This window comes from Ciona intestinalis, chromosome 10 (assembly GCF_000224145.3).
Source record: "Ciona intestinalis chromosome 10, KH, whole genome shotgun sequence".
Lineage (NCBI taxonomy): Eukaryota > Metazoa > Chordata > Ascidiacea > Phlebobranchia > Cionidae > Ciona > Ciona intestinalis.
In genome coordinates, this window is record NC_020175.2 from 3,778,076 (window position 1) to 3,797,945 (window position 19,870).

The 19,870-nt window shown below is 38.2% G+C and overlaps 3 protein-coding genes across 4 annotated transcripts; 2 read left to right on the top strand and 1 right to left on the bottom strand.

Annotated features, from left to right (window-relative positions):
- The first annotated feature begins 53 nt into the window (after window positions 1-53).
- LOC101243400 lies at window positions 54-3,408 on the top strand. Its single transcript, XM_004226514.4, has 8 exons — window positions 54-176; window positions 255-373; window positions 698-795; window positions 1,095-1,397; window positions 1,783-1,941; window positions 2,185-2,276; window positions 2,535-2,672; window positions 3,112-3,408. Exons 1-5 carry the CDS (start codon window positions 125-127, stop codon window positions 1,817-1,819), a joined length of 609 nt encoding a protein of 202 aa, XP_004226562.1. The 5' UTR covers window positions 54-124; the 3' UTR covers window positions 1,820-1,941; window positions 2,185-2,276; window positions 2,535-2,672; window positions 3,112-3,408.
- A 502-nt stretch (window positions 3,409-3,910) lies between these two features.
- Window positions 3,911-7,783, top strand: LOC100177026. Its single transcript, XM_002126497.3, has 8 exons — window positions 3,911-4,018; window positions 4,356-4,480; window positions 5,273-5,364; window positions 5,428-5,754; window positions 6,286-6,443; window positions 6,684-6,775; window positions 7,066-7,203; window positions 7,433-7,783. Exons 1-8 carry the CDS (start codon window positions 3,973-3,975, stop codon window positions 7,499-7,501), a joined length of 1,047 nt encoding a protein of 348 aa, XP_002126533.1. The 5' UTR covers window positions 3,911-3,972; the 3' UTR covers window positions 7,502-7,783.
- Window positions 7,784-8,103: 320 nt separating this feature from the next.
- On the bottom strand, window positions 8,104-19,631 carry LOC100185626 (sodium/calcium exchanger 1). 2 transcript variants are annotated; one of them, XM_018813637.2, is made up of 10 exons: window positions 18,291-19,631; window positions 17,545-17,655; window positions 16,675-17,028; window positions 14,817-14,980; window positions 12,815-12,915; window positions 11,370-11,530; window positions 10,824-10,923; window positions 10,367-10,449; window positions 9,757-9,943; window positions 8,104-9,471 (listed from the first exon to the last, which is right to left on the bottom strand). In XM_018813637.2, the coding sequence occupies exons 1-10, from the start codon at window positions 19,476-19,478 to the stop codon at window positions 9,077-9,079; spliced, it is 2,844 nt and encodes a 947-aa protein (XP_018669182.1). In that variant the 5' UTR covers window positions 19,479-19,631; the 3' UTR covers window positions 8,104-9,076. The 2 variants fall into 2 exon arrangements, with proteins under 2 accessions (XP_018669182.1, XP_002126759.2); XM_002126723.5 differs by lacking the exon at window positions 12,815-12,915 and adding an exon at window positions 13,714-13,817.
- Between the last annotated feature and the right edge of the window lie 239 nt (window positions 19,632-19,870).

Sequence of the window (19,870 nt, forward strand, 5' to 3'; positions counted from 1 at the left end):
GACTTGTGGTAGGCACCGATCGTACAAAACACGAACTGCCTTGGGCCAAATGCTACGATTGCAGGAATATAAGGCGGCGTGATTAGAATAATATGTAGAACGAAATATTTACGAAGAAATCATCATGAATATGTTGCGAGTTCTATTTTTTTTCGGGATACTGGTTCTTGTACATGGTAAGTCTAAACTTCAGCAGTGTTAAACTCCATTACCGATCTGTAATATTTTAAATAATATTTTGAAATTTTTCTAAGGATGTCACCACTTTCGGAGCGAAAGACATAAAAGAGATTTGTCCCAACCTGGACCTGCAGGGCGTATTAACGAAACAATAACGTTGAGAAATTTCTTCACCGACTGCATGCGAAGAAGAGTAAGAAATTGTTTTAGTTTTATTTAATATTATGTAGTCTGCGACCTGTTTAGTATACCTGTATGTCTTTATTTGCAACTAATGTCTATAAACTATTGAAATATTGTGTAAAAGATCTTACAGCAAAATTTAGGGTTCATAGGTTTATTATTATATACATGCAGGTTTATTATTTTTCATAGGTTTATTATTATATATTATATTCTCTTGTGGAACTATTAGATTTTATAGCAAAATGTAATATAGAGTACAGTTGCTATAAGCAATGTGTGCAATAAGATAGACATAAATAATATACTTAGCTATTTTATTTTTGTCGTTCAGTTGCGCTTTGATGACGGATATTTCGATTATCAAACGATTGTCGACTATGTGATTCTTGACAGCAACTGGTATAATAACAGCAATGGAACAACTTGCACGTAAGTACAAAGTTTGGCGTGTTGTGTATGGACTTTGGAGTAACGGGCTGACGAACGTCGCTTATTTAGAGTAAAGTTCTGTGGGGTAAGATGGGACACCTTTCGCACCTACTACCCAAAAATCCTAGTCGTGTTTTAAAGAATTAACAAGGTCTGTGGAAGTCGTGAGGATACGGTTTTATAATTCTTTGAATGTTCTTTGTTTACTACCTAACTGAACAAGAAAATAGAATAAAAAGGTGTCTCATCTTCCACTTACCATATCGGGAGTTTTAATACTTCAGCATTGTATGTTCAAGGTCGGAAAGATGGAGCGATGCGGCATGGTGTTGGAACGGTCGCTTAGCGGAACTGGTTCGTAGAGAATCTTCGTTATATGGTGCGGGCATAACTTGCATTGCTCAGTTTGTCACCTATGCGGCTCGTGGCGGTACAGTTGGGCGTGGAAAACGTCAATCAGGTTCACAGTCAAATCCTATATCGTCTGGAGAGATAGCAGACTACAACAGCTGCTTTACGAATCAACTACACATGCCCGATGATCGGAATCCTATTAATGTTCCCACCCTTACACGGTTTATACAGAATTATACTATGTGCAGGTAAATTGCTGCACAGAACTTTAACCTAATAACCATTTACAGGTAATTCTGTACAATGACAGCTGTATTTGCTGTATATACAAAGACATGCTGTCTGCGTATACTTATATCGTGCGTCATGCCAATGGATTCTGGCTACTTATACGCCAAACCATTCATACCTTTATAGTACTGTGGGGTAAGATGGGATACCGTTAGCATCTATATCCCATATTTCTTAATGGTATTTTAACAACTAACAGCACGATTTTAAAGTCGTGGTGTCAGCACAGATATTTAATTATGTAAATATTCTTTGTTTAGTACCAAATTGGACGGGAAAAGAGAATGAAACACGTCCCATCTTACCCCATGTCCCATCTTACTATACGTATATTTCCCCCAGCACAAGAACCGATATACTAGATTGTAGAACAAAATGAGACAACAAGAGACCTTGCACAAAGCAACTTCGGTTACAGACTCGAGGGGCTCACAAGACCGGACTCGCCTCTAAGAAACGCTATTACCTACTGCAATAGGGATGTCTTCCCAATAGTAGCGGGTAAGTATTTCTTTTATCGTTTTGGAATTGGATTATAGTAGGGTGAGGGAAGAAAGGACACCTTTTCATTACATTTTCTCGTACCATTTGGCAGTAAACACAGCCCATTCAAAGAATAAACCGTATCCTCACGATCCACATAGACTGTTGTTAATTGTTTAAAACACGATCAGGATATTCGGATATTATGTGGTAAAGGTGTCCGATCTAACCCCGCAGTACTATATATTTGTTTTATTACAGCTGAACCGGTTCAAAGTACTAACGAATGCTATAGTGGTTTCGGTATGGATGGAGCTACGTGGTTTCGCAGACAGAAGTGCGCACCATATGAGGTAATAACATCAAAACTTTTACACGTATACTTAAAGCTTCGGTACATAATACACTGCTGCCATGTATTTGAATATACGCTAAAATCAAGCAATACGTTTCATCAACTGTTAAGGGATTATATTCTGACAAATTTTCTGGGTGTATGGGTAATGAGTCTACTTAGGCTTAAATTATACGTCCTCTCGTGCATTGTAACGCGTGGCGTGAGAATGCCTCTGGATACAATACAAAAAAGCATGCTAAATCTTTTCTTTTAGAACGCATGTCAAACAAAAATTACCGTGAACGGACAAACGACAATGATTACGAAGAATTGCAAGCAAAGAGATGCGTGTATGAGCAACTTTAGTGGCAACAGACAGAACTGCTTCAGTGAAAGAGCAATAAACAACAGGGTGAGACATAAACAATATTCTTTATTGTGTATATATAGTAGGGTGGGGGTATAATGGACACCTTTTCATTCTGTTTCCTCGTCCCATGTGGTAGTAAACAAAAAGTATTTAAAGAAATGTAAAACCATATCCTCACGACTCCCATAGACCGTTGTTAAGTGTTTAAAAACGATCGGGGTATTTGGATATTATGTGCTGAAGATGTCCCATTTTACCCCAAAGTACTATACACAATGCATGCCAGTATTAGCTAAGAATTTGAGATAAATTGGTTAAATGGACATCGTTAAAGTACGTTTGAACTTGATTTTGCTGGCAAAAATCAAATTAATCTACCTTTTGCGTATAGGACTGCTTTCATACTACACTCTTAGCCTGCTAGTTGTCCCTTTTCAGTGACGTGGAAATATTACGTCATCTTAATCGCCTTTTTTGACAGGCCAGAGTTTGCCATTTCTGCTGCACTGGAGACCTTTGCAACATTTCGAATAATATTCAAGATTATTAAGATGTTTCCGCTACCAACAGACGGCAGGAAATTTCGCACTATATATAATGCCTGTGTGTTTGCTTAATATCCTAAAAAGCTTCGAATCGAATTCGAGATTTGCTTTTTTTGTTATTCTTTTAGGGTTGATTTCACAAAGTAAAATCACATATACAGTTGTTTTCTGAATTGTTTTCCTTTTTATTCAATGATGTGTTCGGTTCATCAATAAAACAACCCTGGCTTATTAATGTTATGTTTTTCAATTTTGTTATTTATTTATTATGAATTTACATTTAAAGAAATATAAAACAGTATACCCACGACTCCCACAGACCGTTGTTAATTGTTGAAAACATGAACAGGATATTTTGATATTATGTGCTAAAGGTGTCCCATCCCCCCTCACCCTACTATATTAATCGTCAAAAATTGATCTTTTTCTGTAGTGCGCATCCACTCGAAAGGTACTTAAAATACAAACTTAACTATAATTTAGTTCGTCCTATACAATTAAGTGAAATACCTGCCGCGTGACGTTTTATAATTGGCGTGACGTAAACGCTTCCATGTCAAAATTCTCATTATGCTCAATAGTAACCTATCAGTAGTATTTAAAAGTGGCTTGTGCTTCTGAGTAGAACACAATCATTTAAGTAGTTTCGGATCCAAAATAAAGTAAACAGTATGGAAAAGTGGCCCACGTACGATGACTTGGTCAAAACATAAACCGCCTGAGGTCAGGTCAGTAAAAGGAATATAAGGAATCGCAATTTGGTGTGGGCTAACACTCAGCAAAAGTAGGAGCAAAAGATGTTACGCGTTTTAGTTTTCGCTGGAATACTGGCTGTCGGACATGGTAAGAAAATGCTGTTAAAATAGTTGTATATATGTACTGTAAACTAGTACTAAAACATAATACCCCATATTTCCTAATTGTTTTTTTTTAGATCACTGACGCTCTTTTTATAGTAGTGAGGGTACGGTTAATAATTTTATTTTAATATTCTTTGTTTACTACCAAATTGAACGATAAAACAGAATATAAAATGGACCGTCTTACCCCAACCCACTATATTTCCTTCTGGGCTGAGAACGCAACATTTTTTCCAAAGACTATTCTGATTTTCTCAATAAACCATTTTGGACTCTGTGTAGCTTTTCTTAACGTTTTCACATTTGTCGTTTGCACATAGGCTGCCACCACTCTCAAGGCGTGCCAGGAAGACACAAAAGAGCGCTCTCTCCACCTGGACCAGCAATGAGGATTGCAGACACAACAACGTTGAGAGATTTCTTCACTAACTGCATGCAGCAAAGGGTAAGGAAGATTTTGCAATAATTGTACTATGACGTAAGATGGTATGGCACCTTTAGCACATAATATCCAAATATCTTGATCGTGTTTTAAACAATTAACAACGGTTTATGGAAGTCGTGAGGATAAGGTTTTATCATTCTTTGAATTATTTTTGTTTACTACCAAATATGACGAGAAAATAGAACGCAAATATGTCCCATCCGACCCCACTATACACATTATAACACGAACTGTAGTGTGTGGGAGTTTATAGGAATTAGGCATATCTTCGGCGTAGTGGTTTCCACTGAGAGAATATCTTGTGTCGTATTGTAACAATTTACCTCAGATGTGGTCGTAATTAATGAGCTGTAATTTGAAGGTGCTGAGTGATGGTTGTTACAATTATCGTATAAACGGTGGTCTGTCCTATCCAATTATATCCTATAGTTGTACGTGTATGTAAGCAGGGTAAACCTCAGGCTTATATTGTACGTCACCTATACCTTTATGCAGCTTTAAAATCTTAATACAATTTACGGGTTTAATTATGTAATGTACAGTAGTGGGGGGGGGCAACACCTTTAAACTCTACTTTCACGTCGCATTTGGTGGTAAACAAAGAAAATTCAAAGAATTATCCAACCGTATCCCAACGACTCCAATAGACCGCTGTTAATTGTTTTAAACACGATTAGAATATTTGGACACTATACGTGCTAAATGTGTCCCATCTCCCCCTACCCTGTACTATATGAACCATAAGAAAATATAGTAAACAGTATAAAACCACATTTTTGTTTCCTCATTCAGGCAGGTAGTATATTCCCTTCTTTTCAAACCATCCTGGACTACGTGGTACTCGACACTAACTGGTACAGAAACAGCGATAACATAACTTGTTCGTAAGTAGAACAAAGTATGACAGAATTAGGGATTAAAACTAATTGTACGTTATTGTTGTACAGGTTGGCTTCGGACAGTGATACAGCAGAGTGTTGGATCGCTCGCTTAGGAAACTTAATAATCCCTCAATCACCGCTGTATGCAGCGAGTCAAGCTTGCATCTCTGATTTCGTAACCTTTACTACTGAAGGGGGTAGAGATCTAGGGATCGGATTCGCTGGAGAAGGAAGCGCTGGTAGATTTAAACGGCAAGCCGTTTTGGATCCTGACGTTGGAGACACCGATGATTACATTAAATGCTTTGAAAACAAACTTCACTTGCCCGACGATAGAAATCCTATTTCGGTTCCAATTCTTGTTCGATTTATAAGGAATCATACTGTTTGCAAGTAAGTATCAGCACAAAATGTGACTAACCATTGATGAATAGTGTTCAGTATTCTATGCTAAAACCGTATAGGTCTCCAGTACTATGAAAATGCACCAGTCGAGATGCAATTTCATTTGCTCTATAAAAAAGCCCTTTTTGCAAGTTCAGCACTGCTACCAATTCATGAATTCGTTAATATTTTTTATATTCTGTTTCAAAATTAGGAGTGCCATAAAAATGTACCAGACGAAATGCAATTTCATTTTTTTTGAAACAAGTTCATTTTTTGCAAGTTTACTGCTATATCAACTCATTACACTGTTGATATAGTTAAGGGTGGGAGAGAATGGGAAACTTCTTTATTCTACTTTCTCGTCTCATTTGGTAGTAAACAAGGGACATTCAAAAAATGATAAAAACCGTATCTTCACGACTACCCTAAACCATTGTTAATTGTTTAAGACACAATCAGGATATTTAGATACCACGTGCTAAAGATGTCCCATCTTCCCCCATCCTACTGTATATTTTATCTCCTGTTTCAATACAGATTAGGAGCCAGAATAGAAGACTGTAAACTGAACCAAACTACAAGAGCGTTGGTGCCTCGAAACTTCGTCTACCGACTTGAAGGGCTTACAAGATTGGACTCGCCACTAAGATACCCGATCATATACTGCAACAATGATATTTTCCCCATAGTATTTGGTACGTATAATGAATAAGAACACTTTGTACGGAGTTACAGTAGAATGGGGAAGATGGGACACCTTTCGTTCTATTTTTTCGTCTTATTTGATAGTAAACAAAGAATTATAAAACCGTATCCTCACGACATCCATAGACCGTTGTTAAATGTTTAAAACACGATTAAAATATTTAGATATTATGTGCTAAGGTGTCCCATCTTCCACCACATAACTCTATATGTATTTTTTCTTCGTTTAGATGTACCAGTTCGCAGGACCGACGCGTGTTACGCTGGTTTGGTAGTAAATGGAGTATCTATGTTCCGCACAGAGAGGTGCGCGCCTATGGAGGTAAGTTGACACTAACAAGTAAACAAGAATAGGCTTGTATTATAAAGTGCACAATATTTATCAACTTAAAAGCCATTACTTGAATGCAACTTATTTATCTTGGCATGGCGTACAACCTCAGAAATGATATCAAAAGTGTTATGTTTAAGAACCTATAATATCCGCTTTCAAAGTTATATACAGTACTGTCCGGAGGATACGGTTTTAGAATTCTTTGAATACTATTTGTTTACTACCAAATGGGTCGAAAAAATAGAATGAAAAGGTGTTTTTTTCTTCTTTTTGTTCAGACGATGTGCCAGACGAAAATAGTGGCGAACGGGCCAATTAAGATCGTTGAGAAGAAATGCAAACACGGGCAAGCTTGCCTTAGTAATTGGAGTGGTAACAGACAGAACTGCTACGGTGAAAACGCATTGAAAAATGGGGTAAGAATCCCATTACAGTAATTTTCTTGGCAATAAGCTCAAATTTGACAAATACCTTGGCATAACCATAATTAACGATGAAAGAATAAGTTTTTTAGATTGGTTCCGTGAACACGTACAAAACATTCGTCCATGTGTACACGAATTCGAATTCGACTTTTTAATGATGAGATTCTATATTCACTGACGTAGCATACATGTCATGTTTAAACACTTTTTTCAATTTCAGGTCAGAGTTTGTCATTTCTGCTGTGCTGGGGACCTTTGCAATGAGTCAAGTGAAATCCCATCTAATTAAAATCATTTCTATACTATTCCCACGCTGCTATGCCTTTTCCCAGGCTTGTCATCTCTCCGTACGAAGCAGATTTAATGTCGTGCCATTTTGTTATATTTTATATTTTTAAGGAATTAACACGTCCAGAATCCAGTTAGTGTAAATTATTTCCGATTTTCTTTTCTCTTTTGACACCAGCTTCAATATTTAATGATATCTGCTTCAGATTGATCAATAATATAGAAACCAAGTCGCCTCCATTTTGAAAATAAACTATTTCATATGCAATAAATTCGTTGTATACGTCTGGCAATTTTACTGTTGACAGTAAACAGGACTATTTCCGGACAATGCAGTCGTATTCCTTTAAATTTCCGGAAACTTGCGTCTGGTTCTTACAATTATAGTAAGATGGGGGGAGATTGGCCACCTTTAGCACATCATATCCAAATATTCTGACCGTGTTTTAAACAATTAATAACGGTCTACGGAAGTCGGGACGACACGGTTTAATAATTCATCGAATTTTCTTTGTTTACTACCAAATGAAACGAGAAAACTGAAAAATTGTCCCATATTCCCCAACCCTACTATATAGCTTACACTAAAAAACAACCGAAAAACTTGCTGAAGGACTCCGTCGTCCACGTGATGTAATAAACCTATAAGCTATGACGTCAGAAGCACATAACACACAGCACGAATGAACAATCCAAGGGTAAAGTCGTCAAAAAGCGTAAAAACGATTCGCCGTCGGTAGTAGACGGCGTTTACAAGCAGAATAAATAGCGGGTAACAGTAGAACATAAACAAAAATAGACGTGCCTAGAATTTAGGCAAGTGAAAAAGTGGAAGCCATGCGTGGAACTGCAAACACTTCACGAATCTCTGTGGCGGACCAACCGTTGTGAGTTTCGAGGTGAAAGTGTTATCGTATTTTGTGTTAGTACTGTGTGGGAATTTAGTCGATTAGCTCGGTGGTTGTAACTTGGAATTCGGAAGAAAGGGTTATAAAGAACAGTTGTGCAAATTTAAAGTGACAAAGCCGCGTGTTGGAAGATAGCAATTTGCGCAGATGTGAAAACCTTATAAAATTTGTTGTGAATTGTACACTGTGGGTGCAATTTGCGGAGCGTAAAAATTCTAAAAGGCGAAAAGATAGAACAGTGTTGTTTCAACCTAATAGCAAAGGAGAAGTTCCTCTCGGCCAGCTCGCAATGCAATGTCTTCGTCTTAGTTCGTGCTCCTGGCAAGGATCAAGAAGGAAACGAGTTTTTAAAAGCAAATCATAATAACTTTGTGGTTGGACGAGCCGTGGGACAATCCACCGAAAGCGTGCACTGTCCGAACAGCAATTTACGCGATATAATTAATCTAAACGAAAGATACGAAGAGTGTGGTTGAGTAAAAAGGTGTATGCGCAACGGGAACTTTGAAGAGAGTGGGTTCGAGTTTACCAGCGCCTTCTGAAGTCGGGGGAAATCAACGGATCTAAAAAAACGCACCCCCCTAGATTCGCACGGCGGCTGACGTCCGTATACTTCCGGTCACGTGACCGGGAGCGGTTCCCATGAGGTCTGCGCTTGAGGGCGCTGTTTAGAAGGTCCTGATGACGCAGTAACTGTCGAGAGCGGCCAAGATAATATAGACCAGCCAGAGCGTCAGGAAAAAAAGACTGCAGATGATTTTCGGGACGCGAGGTCCTCCGAGCTCAGCCCCGATCGATTTTGACCTTCTGCGTATCATTAAGATCGCAATCGCGATGATCGCGAAACTCGAAAAGACGGTGACTGAAAACGCGAGGTTCCCGGGATTGACTCTGAACTTTTGCTCTTCGGGAGTTCTCCCAGTAACCGCCCAGTAAATGGCGGCAATGGTCCAAGCAATACCGATACCAAGGAAGACATTCACTGCGTTTGAACCAGTGACATTACCGATAGATGCATCAGCATACTGGTCCCCAACTGCTGCAACTTTGCTTGCAAAGGTGTCTGAAAAAAACAGTGTACATTACTTACACTCTTTATTGTGTCGATACACCCCATAAAATGAGTTTCTATTGTTAAATTTATGAACTATTCGTTGTCGTCGTGTTTTGGAAAGTAAATGCAAAAAGGAATATGAAACAAACTCTTGTACCAATAGTTATTAACAAAATATCCGTTGTGTATTGTTTTACTCTCGAGTCCCACGCTAACAAAAATAGGATATAGGTGATTTAAGTTCACAAATGAATTTGAAGCAGTCAGACGTCGAAGACGAGGAAGAAGTCTTACCCGGGACGCTGGTGCCCATAGCAACAAGAGTAACTGCCGTGACTGCGTCATTGAGGTTTACCACACAGCCAAAGGCAGACGCTACGTCGCCGATCACCGCTGTCAGCACCCCAATCATGATGATTGACACGGTGAAACAAGCCCACCCGCTAAAGTACTCGGTGGGTGGAACGAAGGCGAAGAGCAACTGGAATTAAAAGTGATTAAGTTGGGATTAATAAATGGATTAAGGGGTAGGCTGTAGAGGCATTCAGTTGCTGTTATGTAAAGGTTGAATTTATCTAACTTGTGGGGTGATCCACGGTCAACTAGAGATATAGTTGGGAGGGGAAGATGGGACACCTTTAGCACATAATATTTAAACATCCTGATCGTGTTTTAAACAATTAACAACAGTCTATGCTGGGAGTCGTGATGATACGTTTTATAACTTTTTGATTTTTTTGTGTACTACCAAATGCGTCTAGAAAATAGAATGAAAGGTGTTCCATCTTTCCAACCCCGCTATAACCTTTTAATTCAAATTTTACGTCTTTGAATTTTAAGGCCATATCTCTGGCAGGCTGTGCATGATTTTGTTTATCTAATTTAAATAGTAGCTGAGACTTACTTTCCAAAATACGGTTAGAAAATGCATGACGTAATCAAAACAGGATGGCTCAGATTCTTCCTCATCCGAATCGTCATCGTCTCCTAAAAGGGTGATTTACATTGTGTTAAGTTACTGCTAGCCATAATGTACATATTGGTTCAAAATGGCACAAAATGTTTTTTTGTACATTAAATCGCCCCTTTCCACAAAAGGACTGCATTAAACTGTTGCCACTATTAAACACATTGGGTTGGAATGTATGTGTTCCAATTTAACGTACAGATAAGTTAATGGCCCATAAATGGCAATTTGTATAGTAAATGGCCCCCTTTGTAGAAAGGTATTAAATCAAATTGTTGCTATACCACTGTACAGGTTGGATTGAAAAAACTGTTCTAGTATACAGTTTCTATAGAACGCAGGTACGTGTAGCTTAACCAAATTTTCGGCTGGAATAACAAGATTTTGCACTCACCTCCGTTCACAGAAAGTGCTTCAATAAACTGTTCCCTCCACGACGAGGTACCAACAATTACAGCCAAGTTCGCCTTTTTGATGAGTTTGTCCACTGTATTCTGTTAAAATAATTGTAAGGTCAAACCAAGAATAAATGTAAATTGACACCGAGCATTTTCTGTTAAAGTATGCAATATTAAAATATATACCAAAACTGTCAACCAGCACTGTTTTTAAATGTAAATGCACATTTTAAAAAAGAGTCAATTGTAGTAGGAAGGTATAGCCTAATTGCAGGCGTTCCTAGATCAAGAGTTTATATTGATTAAAGATGACACCCCTTCAACCGCCTATGTTATAATAGAGTAAGTGGGAGAAGATGGAATGCCTTTCTATTCTACTTCCTTGTCGCATTTGGTAGGAAACAAAGAATTAGAAAACTGTATTCTCACGACTCTCATAGACCATTATGAACAGTTTAAACCACGATCAGTATATTTTGATATTACGTGCTAAAGATGTCCCGTCTTCCCCCACCCTAATATAAAACCCTCTCATTTTAAACCTTGAACTCGTAGCTCTCTTCAATTATAATTTCGACCGTTGTCTCCGCTCCAAGACGGGGTTTACCGAGTTCGGCAATCCTCCTTGCTTCTTCCTCTTCTTCCGTTGCCTTTTTGTCAATTTCCTTCCCGTTGATCCCGGAATCGCTCCCTGCATCCGTTCCTGAGTCAAGGATGCAAGATCAAAATTGCATCGAAAGAGTGAGAAATTTATACGTTACTATCGTATTAAAATATCATCATGCGAAAGGTTCCCAAACCAACTTTGTACATCTTTAACTGCTGTCAAGCGATATCGATACATAAGTATTGCATGAAAACGAACAGGCTGCATTCAGCAAAACAGTTACCAGAGACAGAACGGTGAGTTTAAGACAATGTCACAAAACAACATGCATTTTTAAAGGCTTTATAAGATTTTTTACGTATTTCAAGCTGCCTGACTTGGTATTTTGTTCCAAAAAGAGGTTATCACAGATTTCTGGCTGAGTGCACTTAGTATATAAAAAGGTATAGTAGGGTGGGGAAAGATGGGACACATTTTTATTCCATTTTCTCCACCCATTTGGTAGCAAACAAAATACATTTACAGAGTTATAAAACCGTATCCTCACGACTTCCATAGACCGTTGCTAATTGTTGAAAATACGATAAGGATATTATTATGTGTTATAAATGTGTCCCGTCTCCCCCCACCCTACTGTATAGCTGCGGCGTTTAAACCTTTAGCAGAACATACCGCGATTACACGTTCTGACAATCAATACTGTGGCGTCATACACTATTTTGTGACCTAATTTTGTGAGACAGATTCGTGCCGAGAAATCCGGCCCTTTAAAATCCATTACCAGACCTGCTACAGGGTAAAGTACAGCTGCCATGTACTTTAATTATAGCTATGTTTACAACAGAAAACGAATACGAAAGTATTGGCGTGACCTAAATTTAAAAACAACATCGATATAACAGTTTACGATAGCATAAAAAAACGTTTAAAGACCACAATTTTAAAAGTAATGTTTTACACATTTAAAACTAATTTTTAAATTTCTCCTTAACCTAGTTTTCTTCATTTCTGAACAACTATAGTCCGAACAACGCTAAAAGTTTTTGAGTCGAGCTACCTATATACTAGGGTGGGGGAAGATGGGACATCTTTTGATTCTATTGTCTCGTCCAATTTAGCAGTAAACACAGAACATTCAAAGAATTATAAAACCGTATCCTCACGACTCCCATAAACCGTTGTTAATTGTTTAAAACACGATCAGGATATTTAGATATTATGTGCTAAAGGTGTCCCATCTTACCCCACCCTACTATACATTAAAAACTTTGCGTACCTATATTAAAAACCTAAAGTCAGGCTACCTATATTTAAAACAGTTTGAGTGAGCAACCTATTTAAAAAAATACTAATGGTTTTTCTCTCTAATAAACCACTTACCAATGGACTTGTTTGGTGAATATGGGTCAGCCAGTTCCACCCAAAACTTTACACGTTTGCTGTACGAGTTGTTATCTTGTATTATGATGTCGATGCACTTTCTGTGGCGAGTGGTAACAATTACCTTGGCTGTTAACATGTGTTGTGTTTTTGGAAATTGTGATTTTTTGAGTTGTGTATTAAGTGAATTTTTGAGTTGTGTGTTTTTTGCAAGTCGGATTTTTGTGGTTCGTTTTGTTTTTTTTGAGTTGTGTTTTAAGTGTGCTGTGTTTTTATGTGTTGTGGTTTTGTCAGTTTTTTTCGTAAGGTTATTTGTGAGTTTTGTTTTTTTGTAAGTTGTGTTTTTGTGTTGTAGGTAATACCAGGTAAGAAAGAAGATTTTTTTTCAGAAAAAAAAACTGAAATTTCAAGCAAAACTGTGTGGTTTAAAAGCGTATCTGTTGCGAATTCGTTAAGAAGCTCAAAACTGGACTGTCTGGTTTATGTCACCTTAATTATGACATATGGAATGCTATAGCTGGTATATTACTAGCACCAAATATACGCATCGTAATTCGTGGCTTTTATCGCGGTCGGGTAATTGAGTGAATTCTTGTAGTAACTCATACAGCTTTAGAATTAGAAGTTTTTGTCTGATGTTTCACTAGCATCTGTCGCTATGATGCTATGTTCGTACCTACAACCATTCTAATTCTTTTTTCTTTTATCCAACCAGCGGCTCTTTCAGTTGTTCTTTTAAACTAAAGCTGGAAAGTGGCCCAGTGTTGCAAAATTGTAAGTGTAGCCTACCATACGTTCCAAGACACCATGCAGTGATGACCATGCAAAACATCTTTAGTATGCTTTAGTGTGAGACAGCAAACATTCAACTCTGAACGGGAACACTGAACGTCTCAAACCTGAGTCTTTGTCCGAATACAGCTTGGGTTGGGACAACTCGACGAAAAAACTTTTATTCTTTTCATATTCCTCGTCGTCTATTATCGTTACGTTGATGCACTTTCTGTTTTTCCGGAATCGCAATAAATTAAAAGAAAAATAAATTTAAACAGCCGCACTAGCTTAAAAGAGAAGCCTTTCCGAATTTTTATGAAAAAAGCACAAGAAAACTTTCACGTGTAAAAGATAGAGTCAAAAAGTTTAAAAAGGAAAAGCTTGTGTTTTAAAAAAAGATAGATCAATGTTTTTAAAAAAGAATAACAGAATGTTGAAAGAAAATGTTTTAATGTATATTTTGTAAATTTAGACAGCAATGTAGCAGTTTTGTCCCAATATATGCCAAATCCTTACACTGACAATTTTGGTTTATTAAAAAAAGTTTGTATATAGTAAGATGGGGGAAGATGGGACACCTATATCACATAGTATCCAAATATTCCTTGTTTTAAATATTCAACAAAGGTCTATGGGAGTCGTGAGCATACAGTTTTATAATTCATTGACTGTTCTTTGTTTACTAACAAATGCGACGAGAAAATAGAATCAAAAGGTGTCCAATCTTCCCCCACACTACCATATATAAAAATGTTAAAAATTGAATGAAACTTTACTATAATTTTTTCTTTAAAACTTGGGCTATTTTGCCTCAAAGTGTCATGGGTTTTATAATCAAGTATAAACCGGCTGCAGGGTTTTCGATTCTGGAGCATACTTGCTCTCAATCACATGCTAGCATTGATTGAAATACAGTCGATATCGACCGGCAAGGAACTACCCTTGTATTGTAGGAAGTAGAACTCTTTAGAGCGGTTAGTTTTACAACCGTTTTGGGTCTGGATTAACTTAATTAAAGAAAATAACGTTTCGGAATAAACTCAAAAATGGGTAAATTTGTAAGGAATTTTGGGTTGTGGCTATTGGGACAAAACTGTATGTTATGTGTTTTATGTGGGTGGTATACAAATGATAGAATTGTCGATTTTAATGTAAGTGGTTAATTACAAGCATATCGATTAAAGCGCATACACAACTGTGTCAGCACCGAATCGATAAATAAGCTTACGTGGTCTCGTCGTTGTCGAAATCAAGCTCTCCGATTGCGTCAATATAGTCTTCTCCGCCTCCTTTTGCTGTTCCGCTCACCGTTTTGTAAGGTACAGTTATTCGACCGCGTGCTCCTGAGTTACGCTGTACTTCCACTTTCAAAACTCCAACGCCTTCGCTCACCTTTAAAGTTAAGACAGCTTGATGTAAATTTGCACACAGAAACGATTTTCGATAATTCGGTCACAAGTTTAGGTTTTTGATTTAATGGGTTGATGGAAGGTGTAGGTGTGTTTTTGCGGCGCGTTTAAGTCATGCATGTCTTAATCAGAACTCCGCTGTCCATCAGTACACCATTATGGGTGTTCTTGTGCAAAACACTTAGCTGCAATACTTTAACCCAGTGTCCGTTATAGATTGTCTTAATTGTTAATTAACAGCTTTAAAAAAGTCTAAAAAAGCAATCACCCACAAAGTAGTATAGTAAGGTGGGGAAAGATGGGACATCTTTGGCAGATAATATCCAAATGTCCTGATTGTTTTTTAACAGTTATAAAAAAAACGGTCTATATGGGAGTCATAGAATATAGCTTTATAATTCTTTGAACGTTCCTAGTTTACTAACAAGAAAATAGTGTTATTAGGTGTCCCATCTTCTCCCAACCTACTGTATATATATATATATAACTCTACAACGAGTACAGGACGAATGAAACACACCCGTGTTTTAACAACTGTTGTTGCCCCGCCACGCGAAGACAAAAAAGTTACATTTACCAATCCATTTATTTACTCACGTTTGACAAGTATATAGCAAGGAAACGGGACATAATTTCCCTGGCGCTTATAGCGTTACTGTGCCAATTCGCGTATTAAATTCGTAGCCAACTGCGTGAACGCCAAACACTTGATAACATTTAGGCGACAGACATGATGTACACTATGACGTGCTGAATTGAAGCAAGCGTCAGCTGCAAATCTCAAATTACCTCATCTGTCGTCAATAGAGGGTGAATGAAGTTATTTTCGGGCGTCGAAACAGTTTAACTGATACAAGCGAAACTCAGCAAGTTTTACGACGTGTTGTAATGTTAGCAATTGGTACAAGAGTACATGATGACACGAACGATTTATATGCGGGTTACCAATGCACTATTTAAGTTCAACGAAACCCAAATAATGCTTATTAAACAGCCACGTTTGCGAAATGTATTTTGCCTACATATTTCTTTATAGACCTTTCAGTGTGCGGCCTATTTTTGCTCACATAAATACCGATTTTCTTAATTAATTTCAGTGTTTCAATATCCCATACCCATCGCTCCCATGCCCGCTTTAAAGACGCCTATCAGATTACTTTAACATATAAAACGGAAGTCCCACCAAGATTGCTCTTTAATAAATTAAGGAATAATTAGCGACAACCAGCGCTGGGTCTCCTATATTCGTAAAGATAGTTCCAGCTGCCGTCCCGAGAGGGACCGGTATTCTGGGCAAGCACTCAGCAGGGCAAATGCAACAGTTTAGTTTGCGCTGATCATTGATGTCAAACCAGTGCCTGTCAATTAGAAGTGCTTGTCCTGGTTTACCAGCCGTAGATTGTGACTGATACTTTGAAATGTTTAATAAAATCTTACGAACATGAGGTTTTTCATAAAGTTACATGTAGTAACTTTTAAGCGGGTGCGAGGTGTATCAAATAAAACACTCCTGTTATAACGTCTGCCGTTGCTGCGCCACGTGAGGATATATAAGTTACATTCATTCATTCTATTTAAATCCCAACTAAAAATAAATACTTAAGAAAAAAATTCCTCGACTCTTCATTCTTGCCTATAAATCCTAAATAAATGCACTTAAACATATAATGTACTCACCGTAATGGTGGGTTCAGGGAATGAGAAAACACCTGCGTGGTCGTCATCCAATATAACAACCGTTGCAACTGCTGGCGGCTCCAGCCTTGCGACTTGGGTGGAATTTGCTTTGGTATCGAACATACCGTCTGCGTCACCGGATCTTACGTTGCAGAGTTTCACTCGGAAATACTCGTCTTCTTCAAAAATGTCGTCATCCATAATCGTGATGGCTATCGTCTTCGTTGTCTCGCCCGGTTTGAATACTATGGTGTCTTCCGCATGCTCGAAGTCAGAGCCTGCGTTAGCGGTCCCGTCTTCGGTTTGGTAATCCACGTACAAAGTCGTGTTTAAGTCCCCACCAGTCCGCACGACCTGTTATTATATATTGTTATAGTTAAAGCTTGCATAGGCAAATATATACAAGGCATATGATATAAGAACTTATATGTGTAACTTAAATGGGGTTTTACCTTATGTACACATACAGTCACATTTTTGCTCATATTAATTCTTTTTTGGGACATTATAGGTTTATATAGCAGTAATGCTGTTAGGAATAAAAGTGTAATAGGGTAAAATGGGCCAATCCTGGCCTAAATAGAATAGAATAGAAATGTAATGTTTCATTTACAGCATACAAGTAGCAGGATATGGAAATTCCATAGACTTTGTAGTTCAATGTGGGTAATCATACGATTCCTGTTTTCAATTTTAAACTTAATGTTGGCTTACCCGCAAACAAGCAGTGCGTGCATGGTGTTGCAATGTGTTATACAAAAAAATCAATAACCAATATACGCCCAAGACCAATCTAATTTTCTAGACGACACCCAATTTTCACTTTCTCGGTATGAATGTGGCATTAATTATACAAAACATAAGATTAACCTGTAGCTCGGCCACACCACAGTTTTCCATTACTTTATACTCCGCTGGCTCAAAGTAAATTTTGGCAACTGCATCGTCAGGGTCTTCAAGAACCATGGATAAGTTATCCGCCTGTAAATATAGACCACACTGAAATTGGCGAAAAATAGACACCTTTTCATTCCTATTTAGTGGTAAACAAAGAACATTCAAAGAATTATAAACCGCATCCATAGAATCCTAAAGACAAGACCGTTGTTAATTGTTTAAAACGCGATCAGCAATTTTGCAATTTTGTGCTCAAAGGTGTCCCGTGAGTTAAATAATAAAAATGTGAATAGAAAATGAATTCTAAAACCGTGGCATTTCTTTTTATTAACAGTTTATGTTTTCAGTTGGGAGTGTACAGAAGATTTTTATTAACCCAATTTTAAACATTTAAAGAGTAATTTTGATATTTGTGTTTTCACTATACCTCCTGTCTGTGAATTTAATTTGTATTAAGCTGGCAGCAGGCTTTATTTTAACGTCTTAATTACATCATAGAGACATATGTTTTGGTTGGTTTTTAATTAGTTTTCCGATGAACGAGATAACTGATTCATCTGGATAATAACAAAGACATTATATGCATGTTTAATCAACAATGAATTTCGATGGGGGCGTGCGTTCACAACAGTGCGTGTTCAGTGTGATTTTACACCGAGCCCAAGTACAAGAATTATCAACAACATAGTGTATGCATGACAGCGTGCAAAAAAACTTACTGTTTTAGCTTGGTCGTTTTTTCCTTTGTTAAGAATATTCCCTGCGCCGGTCATTTTACGAGTCGCTTGAATTCTGTAAAACGCTCTGCTCTTCGGTTGGTTACTCAAGGCCTCAGAGCTCGCCATCTTAGCTAGTTCTGCCATGTCAGCATCGGGATGCGTCTTGCGAAGCTCCCGCATAATTCGGATCATTGCTTTTCTGTTGCTCTCTGGGTCAACGATTAGAGGATCCATTACATTTCCAACTTGATCGTCATCCGTGTTTGCTTTGCCATCCTCCAACGAGTCCATGTTCAAAACCGTGGTCCCATCTTGCCTGTTGTCTTCGTCCAAAGCGCTACCTTCAGTTTCTACGATCATGTTCTTGTTTTTACGCATTCGGTAGCGCTTGTACATGTACTTGTAAACCAGAAGGCGGCGGTCAGCGATCCAAGCCAATACTACCAGCATTGGGAAGAACAGGAAGGTAAGCACACCTTCCCATATCTCAACCACGCCGTAAGATGACACGGCTAGAATTACATACAGCCATACATAAGCAAGGATGCTCCAAGTAGCGGTAATGAAAAACACTCGAGGATGCTTCACCTTTCGAATTTCCCCATCGGGTATAACATACATGCAGATGGCTATAATGATAAAGAGATTGAACGATGCACTACCAACGATTGTTGAAGGCCCGAGGTCTCCGGCTTCAAATCTCTTCCCGATGATTTCAATGACAGACAGCATGATTTCAGGCGCGGAAGAACCGAGTGCCATGAGAGTTAAATTCGATACAGTCTCGTTCCAAATTCGAACCGTCGTCTTCGCTTCTTCCCCGTTCGGTTTTCGATACACCACAACTTTTTCCTTGGAGGTTATAACCTCAATCGAGGCCATGAAACGATCAGCGATTATGGAAACGCCAAGAAACAAATAGATTAAAGCAACAAGGTAAACAATCGCACGCCCCACGGTGTCTGCAGTTGTTATATGTGTGATTTCAGCAGGTGGCCAGAGTGGTAAGATAACTCCAGGTTGGCATACGCGAGGCTTCGCTGTTTTGTTTGGGTGACACCTGTCTAAGCCATCGTCCAACTTTGGCAGTTGCGCATTTGCACTTAAAGGTTGATCAAGAAAAACAACCATTATGCATGCGAGAAGGCACATACTTGGAAGACGCCATCTTCTGTTGCAACTCTCCATTGTTTCAATTCTAGTTCTCCTGAAAACTCTTCGTCCGTCCAAGCAGTTGTCTAATCAAATTTGTTTATTGTGAATTCATTTTGAAAAGGGCAAACGAGCACAGAGAAGTTCAGGTTTGCTTGCTCCCTACCCTGCATGAAACACATAATTACTTTCAGTGCAAATGCCGAATGTAATTATCAAAAGGTAAATTGTATTGAAAGAAAATCAATAAATCAAACCAAATGCCAATAGGCTACATTTACTGTACAAAATCTTGCCTCTAAAAGAACAAGCCAAATGCCTGTACCGCAAATCAACAACGTAGATTTTGTGACCAACGCGTTCGACTACCGGAGCGCTTTTTCATAAATAATTTAAAACAGATGAGATTTCTCCTCGATCGACCTCTA

What these genes read in the sequence shown, in the direction of transcription:
- LOC100177026 (XM_002126497.3), top strand. Translation starts at nt 3,973, where the DNA reads ATGTTACGCGTTTTAGTTTTCGCTGGAATACTGGCTGTCGGACATG. An exon ending in AATACTGGCTGTCGGACATG is followed by an intron (nt 4,019 to 4,355) that starts GTAAGAAAATGC and finishes GTTTGCACATAG; the next exon opens with GCTGCCACCACTCTCAAGGC. An exon ending in CTAACTGCATGCAGCAAAGG is followed by an intron (nt 4,481 to 5,272) that starts GTAAGGAAGATT and finishes TTCCTCATTCAG; the next exon opens with GCAGGTAGTATATTCCCTTC.
- LOC101243400 (XM_004226514.4), top strand. Translation starts at nt 125, where the DNA reads ATGAATATGTTGCGAGTTCTATTTTTTTTCGGGATACTGGTTCTTGTA. An exon ending in GATACTGGTTCTTGTACATG is followed by an intron (nt 177 to 254) that starts GTAAGTCTAAAC and finishes AATTTTTCTAAG; the next exon opens with GATGTCACCACTTTCGGAGC. An exon ending in CCGACTGCATGCGAAGAAGA is followed by an intron (nt 374 to 697) that starts GTAAGAAATTGT and finishes TTTGTCGTTCAG; the next exon opens with TTGCGCTTTGATGACGGATA.
- LOC100185626 (XM_002126723.5), bottom strand. Translation starts at nt 19,478, where the DNA reads ATGGAGAGTTGCAACAGAAGATGGCGTCTTCCAAGTATGTGCCTTCTC. An exon ending in GTGGTGTGGCCGAGCTACAG is followed by an intron (nt 17,029 to 17,544) that starts GTTAATCTTATG and finishes ATATAATAACAG; the next exon opens with GTCGTGCGGACTGGTGGGGA. An exon ending in GTATTCGGACAAAGACTCAG is followed by an intron (nt 11,531 to 13,713) that starts GTTTGAGACGTT and finishes TCCTTGACTCAG; the next exon opens with GAACGGATGCAGGGAGCGAT.